The 8955-nt window shown below is 39.5% G+C and overlaps 1 protein-coding gene across 7 annotated transcripts in view; it reads left to right on the plus strand.

Moving 5' to 3' along the window:
- LPAR1 (lysophosphatidic acid receptor 1) overlaps window positions 1–8530 on the plus strand; it is a 348212-nt gene extending 339682 nt beyond the window's left edge. For all 7 annotated transcript variants that reach the window (XM_059411089.1, XM_059411084.1, XM_059411088.1 and 4 more), the window contains one exon: window positions 6089–8530. In XM_059411089.1, coding sequence (XP_059267072.1) covers window positions 6089–6390 — 302 coding nt within the window. In that variant the 3' untranslated portion in view covers window positions 6391–8530. The remainder of the gene's footprint in view (window positions 1–6088) is intronic.
- Window positions 8531–8955: the final 425 nt, after the last annotated feature.

Below are 8955 nucleotides of genomic sequence, written 5' to 3' on the forward strand. Positions count from 1 at the left end.
GCCGAAGGGAAGCCGGGGTGGCATTCTCCTGTGTATCTGAAAGCCAGCATTGCCTTGCTAAAGACAGTACTAGCTGAAGCTTTTATCCAGGAATATTCAAAAGAAAACATAATGAGTATTCTGTTCTGCTTTGAAATCTCTATGTTGTTGTTGTTTTTAAGGTTTTGTTGTTGTTTTGTTTTTCCAATGTAATATAATCTCTATACCTGGTGTAGCTCAAACTCACAACCCAGAGATCGAGTTGCATGGTCCACCAACTGAGCCAGCCAGGCACCCCGAGGATCTGCATGTAGCTAATGTTCTTCCTTAAAGGATAAACGTTGCTCTCAGGGGTGAAGGAAACGATGAGTACATCACACGATGCATGAAATCGTGCAACTTTAAACATATGAAGCATTTACTAAGACCACGAAGAAGTACAAATGCATTACTTTTATCTTCGAAGAAGTACAAATGCATTACTTTTATCTTCTCCGTGTTCTCAGAAAAGGATCTTATAAATAATCTAGGTTACTCTTACAGAAAAAAACTTTAATTTCGGAAAGTCATTTACATCTCTACTGCAATGATCCCTTGACTGCTAGACCTAGGAACAAACTTTTTAACCCGTGGTCTATTATCTAATAATGTAGCCTCTTTTAAGATACATAGTTTAGATGATTTCCAAGCTAGCCAAATTGTTTATGTGTACCTCAGGAGCAGAAATCATAACAGCTATAGAAATTGGACTGAATTCTGGGATACACAATTTAGTGGCAATGGAAGGAGTGTATGTATTTGAACACCTAAATCCCCCTCAGCCTCTAATACTACCCGCCTCTGAGATTAGACTCGTTTCCTAGTCCTTTTGAGAAACAAGAAGATTGAGGCCAAGGAAGAGGTTGACTTGAACACACCGCTGGTGTGGAATTGAGTTAACCTTGAGTCGTTTTAGATCTGCGGGATGTCTGGGGGTTTTGTTGTTGTTGTTGTTGTTTTTATAAAAACATAAATTTGCCAGCCATATTGGAAATGTTTTCTGGTTTTTCTTCATCAGAAATCTTGGGGTCCCTCCTAGCAGTCTTCTCAACTGTCAAACACTTTCTTTCACTTTGGTCTTGATGTTCCATATGTAAGCAGAGTCTAACTCGTTAGGGAAAAGCCACTCTAGAAAAAAAGACTGTAATTGTGAGACCAGATGGTAAGCATTACTGAGCTGATGAGGTTGTGTAGATTTGAAGGAAGGTGTGGTAATACGATCTTGATCTGCAGCTGTGACCCGTGGTTCCCAAACAGGCTCCTTCCTCTCTGCTTTTCACGTCTGCATTCCAGCACCTCTCCTTCCGTCTTCATGGGCACGGGGCCCTCACGGATGGATTTGACAGATGCGGAAGGAAGGAATGAAGCTTGTTCTAAGAAGAGCTACTTTCAGCTATTTTATTCTAACCCACGGCTATTTTTTTGAATAGCTCTCTCCCCGTGTTACTTGTGACATCGGCAAATAGTGCAGGATGTAACCACTCTTGTTCAGCGTGCTAGGAGATGGTTTCCCAGAACTCAAGTTGCCATGAGCGTATCATGTCCTTAAAATTCTGCGTTTGAAGCCTGGCAGGAGCCTCAGACTATGGATGGGTAAACTCACGGTCATCCTCTCTGCTCTCCTCATCTCCCCTCAGAAAAGCCCCATTAACCTTTTTTCTTGTGTTTTCCTCCTTCAGGGAAAGGTAGCAATGTTCTTCATTCACCCCAGTGGAAAATCGAAGCATCGCACTTAGATTCTTTTTATCTTACCCATTTCATGCGTCCGTCTCCTAAATACTTTACTGATCCTTTCATACTCACCCCCAGTGCCACTGCCCTGATTCAGGCTTTCATTATTTCTCCTCTGGAATTTGGAAACATCCAGTGTTTTTGTCTTTATTTTTATCCAGATTATTTTCTTCTCCTACTCTATGATAGTGTTCCGTATTCAGTGAGACACCGACTAGGAGGGCCAATGACATTAAAATCTCATGGAGGAGTATAGGTGAAGATCCTTCTTTCTTATAAGCTTTATGAGTTATTATAATGTGTGACTAGTCCTGAGAACTAGTGTGCCACACTGGAGAAATTTCGGATGTCTCAGCCAGACACCCAAAGCCTTCATGACCTCAAACATCTTATCTTCTGCTACTTCTGCTTCTGAATTTATAGTAAATAACCATAAAGTATTTATGCTTCCTTTTACTTTCCTACTGTTGCATACGATTCCTTTTTACATTTTATGTAAAACGTAAAATGTAAATCTAAAACGTAGATCTAAAATGTTACGATACATTTTATGCCTTAATCTGTGGGAATATGTCCATCGGAAATGTTCTGGAAATGTACAAGCTACATAAAGCAGTGTCCCCACCAAGTACTCCATCATTTTATGTGCCATCTTGGTATAGGTATTGAGTTGACCCATGAGAACCTTCAGAATGATTTAGAGTTCCCATGCTTCTTTGCGTTCCCTCGCTCTCCCTTCTTACCTCATTCTACTCAACTGTAAGGCCTTGGACTCTCTTACAGTTGAGGTGGTTTCTTCTTGGAGCTGCCAGATCGTCTACAGATCAAAACATGCTTCCACATTCTGCCCTTGGCAGAAATCTGCTCTGGTTCTGCTACACCAGGCATTGCTCATGCTGCCCACAGTGTGTGTAGGTAGTATAGTCACGTAGATACACAGTGTCTAGAGAGCTTTCACACGTTGTTTCTTAGCGTGATCCTCACTGCACCCTATGGAGTAGGCAGGGAGCTTTCACCTTTCCACTTCACTGATGAGGAAATGGAAGTCCTTTCGACTCTATTAACCTGCTCTTGGTGTGCCCTTGAGTCTCTACAGATTAGGTGTTGATAGGGTCCATAACCCAATGGAATTATGGTTGACTGCTTATTACTAAAGGGGCCTGGGTGTAGTTTGTGTATGTTTTTAGAAGCTTGGGGGTAAATCCTTAATTTAAGCAAACTTGATTCCATAACATGCACTCACTCATTTATTTCATTTGTTTAAAGATTTTAGTTTTTAGTAATCTCTACACCCAATGTGGGGCTTGAACTCACCACCCCAAGATCGAGAGTCACACAGTCTACTGACTGAGTGAACCAGGAGCCCCACTGACTATTGTTTAGAAGCCTCAGCACCTTGAGATTTTCTGCTTCAGTAGTCCATCTTCACTTTTGGTCAGTTTGGTCCTTGGCACCTTAGTGAAAGAGAAGAGAAGGGAGAAGAAGGGAAAACTGTATGATTGGATTCAGGTGTTGATTTCTGAGGCCTCTGCTGTGAGTCCCTCGAATTACTCTTTGAGTCTTGAAGAACCAAACAGTCTTAGGACTGTGTAGTTGGGCCTGATCACAGCACTAAAAAACAGTTCCTTTTGGTGAAGAAGGGACATGAGTCTGAGTTCCTCAGTGAAGTGTTCACATGTATTAGCTCCTGTGTCAGCTCCTGTGTCCCCACTTCCTATCTCTAATCTAACAAGTCTCCTTGCCTTTTTTTTTTTTTTTTTTTTTCCTTCTGGTCTGAAAGTAACACCCATGGGTTAGTTTCTGAGACTCTGGCTTTTATTGAAAAGATCTTGCTCCTTTTGAACTTAAAAATTGGAAGAAGTTACAAGCAACAAATGACCATATCTGAATTCTGTCACTTAAAGTCTGTGAGAATAATGATGTTCCCTTCTGCTGCCTGGGAGGAGAGAAAGATCATTTTATTTCAAATAAATCTGTTGAGATGCATGTTGCTGGTATATCTAATCAAGTTCTGAATTTGAGCTCAATTCGAGCTTTGATAAAAGAAAGGGAAAGGAAACTTACAAGAATGCTCTCCCATTCATGAAGGGCCTGCATGTTTTTAGTTTCCAAGTAAATGGAATAATGGGACCATGCATTTTCCATCCAAGCATTTTCCACCCTGAGAATAATTCCCTTCCTGGCTTCTCAATGAATAATGCATTATTTCTGAAACCCAAGAGGCATTCCTTTGATTTCCCTTTATGTTTAGCTTTCTGAGTGATTTTCAAGCAAGGAAATTCAAGGACTTGGAATGTAGGCTTTATTAACATTTTTACTTGAAGTTCAAATAGCTCCTTGGCTATTATCTCCTGATACTTGAAATATTTTTTTTTCCTCTCTGAGGAAAGTCTAAGGTATTGTATTTATTAGAAAATGAAGCACCTTGGACAGTCTTCAAAGTGAACAGCAGTTTAAAACCAAGACACATTTGTGTTTTCGAACAAAGAGCTTGATGGGGGTACTTCTCTCCTTTATTTTCATTTCCCTGCTGAATCAGTTCAAAAAAGAAAGCTTGCATTCAAAACCGAGCTGTTTGGAGACTAAATCTCTTGTGTTTACATTTTACGAAACTCACTCCTTGAGGCTGGTCGGGATCCACGACCCCAGTCCCAGCCTGGATCCACGTAGGCCACTGTCCTTTCCATCTGAAGATTCAGATGCATTTCGGGGGTCCTCCCTGTTCCTGTCTGCTCGCTATGGAGCCTGATGACCCGTGCAGGGTGATCTGTCATGGGTTGAAACGGGGCCCACTGGTTCTGTTGACCCATGTCCTCTTGGCTGAGGAACCCCAGCAGATCCCAGGGTAACACAGCAGTTGGTTTTGGTGCTGTTTCACAACTTCCATTTCCCCTGCGAGCCAGATTAGTGATTTGAGGAACAAAATCAGCTGAAATTAAGAATATAGTCTATATTTCCCTTTTTTCGACGGTTCTAGTAAAATCTTAACAATTCGGAATAGCTGGGAAGAAGAGAAAGTGGATCTAAATTAGTAAAACATCTAAAGCATGAAGTTTGGTGTAAACATTAAATTTTATTAAGTTCAGGAAGCAGGAATATCACCTAGTATTTTCTCAGCTCCGTCATCGCGTGATGGGGTAATGGTTTCTCTCTCATATGGTGGTGTACCGATGAAATGAATTAGTATTTTTAAAGGTGCAGAACAGTACCTTTTAAGTGATTGCTGAATAAAAAATAAATATTCATCTTATTGTTGGAAATTTCTATTTCCAAATGGGCCCATGATACTGAGCAGGTAATAACAGTATTATTGTTGTTACTGCTAAAATATATGCTTAACGATTACTTTCTTAGCACTCGTTTATGCCTTACAACAAACCTGATGAGGCAAATACGATTGTTTCTATTTTCCACATCCAAAAACTGAAGTAAGAAAATTATTGTCCAAATTCACCCAGTTTTTTAAACGACAAAGCAAGGATTTGAGTCCATTCAACTTGAACTCAGAAATTATGCCTTAAACTAAATGTTAAAGGACATTGGTCACAGGCTTACCTTTTGTCCTAAAACAGTGTCATACTGCTCAAAACCCTACCGTCATAACTGTTGAGGTGGGTATCTCCTATCCAGTCCATCATGTCTCAATTGCTTAGGGAACTCAGAGTTTTGCTTGAAGTAATCATTATCATCGTCTCATAAATACTCAATTTGAGCATCATAAGTACTCAAAATGATCCAAATCTCATCTGGATCAATGAGATACTATTAAATTATTTTAACATTAAAATTTTCTTCATTTTTTTTTTTCCAGCAAAAGAGCATTTCCTTTCAGATGATGGTCTGGTGGCTTTGAATCTCAGTATTTCTTTTAATTTTATTTACTTACTGATTTTATTTATTTATTTATTTATTTATTTATTTATTTTTTTGACAGAGAGATGGCAAGAGAGGGAACACAAGTTGGGGAGAGCAGAGGGAGAGGGAGAAAGAGGCTCCCCTCTGAGCAGGGAGCCCCGATGTGGGACTCGATCCCAGGATCCTGGGATCACGACCTGAGCCTAAGATAGATGCCTAATGGCTGAGCTGCTTAGGTGCCCCAAATCTCAGTGTTCTTATATTGAACCAAGTTGCTTTGCTTTGTAATTTTATATTATATATATATATATATATATATATATATATATATATATAATATTTGTTCTTCCTTTTAAAATCTTCTTGAGGAGCACTCTCTCTTTCTGTAAAATAAATAAATAAAATCTCTTTAAAAAATTTTTTAATTAGAAAATAAATAATAAATAAGAAAAATAAAAATCTTCTCAATCCCTGCCCTTTACAGGTGCCTTTATCATCTGTTGGACTCCTGGATTGGTCTTGTTACTTCTCGATGTGTGCTGTCCACAGTGTGACGTCCTGGCCTATGAGAAATTTTTCCTTCTGCTGGCCGAGTTCAACTCCGCCATGAACCCCATCATCTACTCCTACCGTGACAAGGAGATGAGCGCCACCTTCAGACAGATCCTCTGCTGCCAGCGCAGCGACAGTACCAGTGGCCCCACGGAAGGCTCTGACCGCTCGGCTTCCTCCCTCAACCACACCATCTTGGCTGGAGTTCACAGCAATGACCACTCTGTGGTTTAGAAAGGCAACCAAGATGAGGAGCCAGCCATCACGGATGGAGGGATGAACAGCTACCCCTCCCCAGGGCCAGGGCCAGGTGGGGTGTGAGAGAGAGTGAGGAAAAATAAACTCTTGTACTTAAAACACTAACCAATGGCAGTATTCGTTCCTAGACCCAGCAAGACTTGAGGTATGCGGAAATTAGCTTACGGGACACCCTTCATCCCGATCCCGTTCCTTTTGAAAAGTAGAAAATGGAGATCTTGCAATGGAATTCATAAACAGACTCGGGAGTGCCCATTTAGACTACACTAACTAGACTTCTGACGATTTGGTGTGGTTTGGTGCAAGTCAGAATAAATTCTGATTAATTGAATCCACAATTTCATCTACATACAGGCTTCCCTTTTTTTATTCCAGAAGGATACATTTCATTTAATAAACATGTATACTTACCAGCATGCTTGCGATGGATAAGACTATAGGCGGTTTTTGAACTATTATAATTCCATTTTTTTCCTTCTGTAGGGAAACTGTAAATTAGAATGATTTTTAGAAAGCATGCATGTAATGTATGTATGCAGTATGCCTTACTTAAAAAGATTAAAGAGTATTGATTTTAAATCTTCTAGGACCTAGAAGAACCTAGATGTCAAAGCCAGTATTTGTTTAGGTTATGAAACAATGCTCTAATTCTAATATTGCCTTCTTATCAAAGTGTCATAACACATGTAAAACAGGGAATGTAGGTTTATTACCAAAAGAAAATGTACTCTAAAAAAAAGTCCTAGAAGTCGAAGCACAGTAATATTGTTCCCACATATTTATAATATTGAAGTACATTCTAATTATCAGTACATCAGAGGAATGTTTTAATAGCCTGTGTTTTTCTGTATTATAAAATAATACATAGTCATTGTAGAAAACTTGAAAAATACAGAAATGTGTAAAACAGAAAAAAATAATTACTGGTACTATCACAACCCAGAAGTAACCACCATTAACAGATTTTCCCTCGTGTATGCCTCTATGTATATTATATAACTTTTTATATAATTGGGATCATACGTAAATGATTTTATAACCAGTTTTTTTTCTTCCACTGCAGAGTTGCCACATTTTCCTACAGCATTAAAAATTTTACAAAAACGATTTTACTGGCTATATAATATTCCATTTAATGGATGCAACTCCATTTATTTAACCGTTCCCACACCGTTGACTCCTTAGGTCATTTCTAATTTTCACTACTATAAACAATGTTGCAAAAATTTTGTGTACATACAACTTTGTCCGTGTAATTGATTATTTACTTAGGACATATTCCCATGAAGGATTTTTTTTTTTTAAATGTGAAATGTCTTTTTATGCTCTTACCTTTTATAAAAAGGGATTTCCTGCTTTGCGCCACATGGGTGGCAGTTGAGAGGAAAGCCAGTTAAATTGCCTTTTTACAAAGGAAATGCAGTGGTCACTTTAGTTGAGAGTGACTTTTTTATATCACAAGATGGACTAGAAACAGTTGTTACAAATAACCATGACACCCTAATGAATATGTCTAGCAATGCCAAATTTTGTTTGAGGAGCCAATGTCCAGCTCTTGGTGGCCACGCCCATATATAGAAGTGAAGGTCACAGGAAGACATTAAACATGCTAAGTGAATAAAGGATCTTTGTAGTAAATGGCTTGGGACCCTCCTGTAGCAAATGGGTTGAGTGCATTGGTATGGGACTGGATACTGACTGTTCTTTAGGAATCACCGTGGTAGGTGATACCTGCTCAATGAATGGTCCAGATGAACTAGTTATTGCACCAGTTTGTTTGCAAAAGTAACCGGTAAAAGTCACAGTCATGAAGCAGGTGTGGGAAAGTCGGGAGTACGTTTAAGAGAAGGATGTCCAGAAGAATCACTTTGTCTAGGAGGGAAGAAGTCAGCGTGGTCAGCATTTGAGCAGAGGGCAGACTTGTAAGGCGCCCACCGTGAGAAGAACAGGGGGAACCAGTCAGCAGAAAGGTGTTTGCACATTCTTTATACAAAATACAGAGCATGTTATGTTGGAAGTGATGAAATGAACTTGGACTTTCATGTGCATATATTCTGGATGATTTAAAATTAAAAACATACTAATTGGACCTTAATAAATTCATTTTCGGTCAGTGTTTGGCGGTGTGCGGTTGTGGTCAGTGCTGTTTCTTTTACCCCTGAGTCTTCCAGCTTGGGTTTCATGGTGCCTGCCTTCTGTGAACAACGTTTATTTCCCTGCCACTAGGGCTTCTGTACTCTTGAGATGAAGCCACCATATGCTTCCCCAGCTCATAACGGCGGCTTTTCAACATCAGGAAAAAGTCTTATTCTTAGCGTGACTTTCTTTTGGAAAAAGTGATTTAATGAAAACTTTCTGGTTGACCTGATGAAAAACTCTCACTAGGAGTTTATAAAATGACAGTGCTCTTCATGTTTATTGGTTGTTTTTCTTTCTTTAAAGATATATTTATTTTAGGGGAGAAAGGGGAAGAGAATCTCAAGCAGTCTCCCTACTGAGTGCGGAGCCCCAGTTGGGGGTCGATCTCATGACCCATAAGAT

The sequence above is a fragment of the Mustela nigripes genome, chromosome 9 (genome assembly GCF_022355385.1).
Source record: "Mustela nigripes isolate SB6536 chromosome 9, MUSNIG.SB6536, whole genome shotgun sequence".
Lineage (NCBI taxonomy): Eukaryota > Metazoa > Chordata > Mammalia > Carnivora > Mustelidae > Mustela > Mustela nigripes.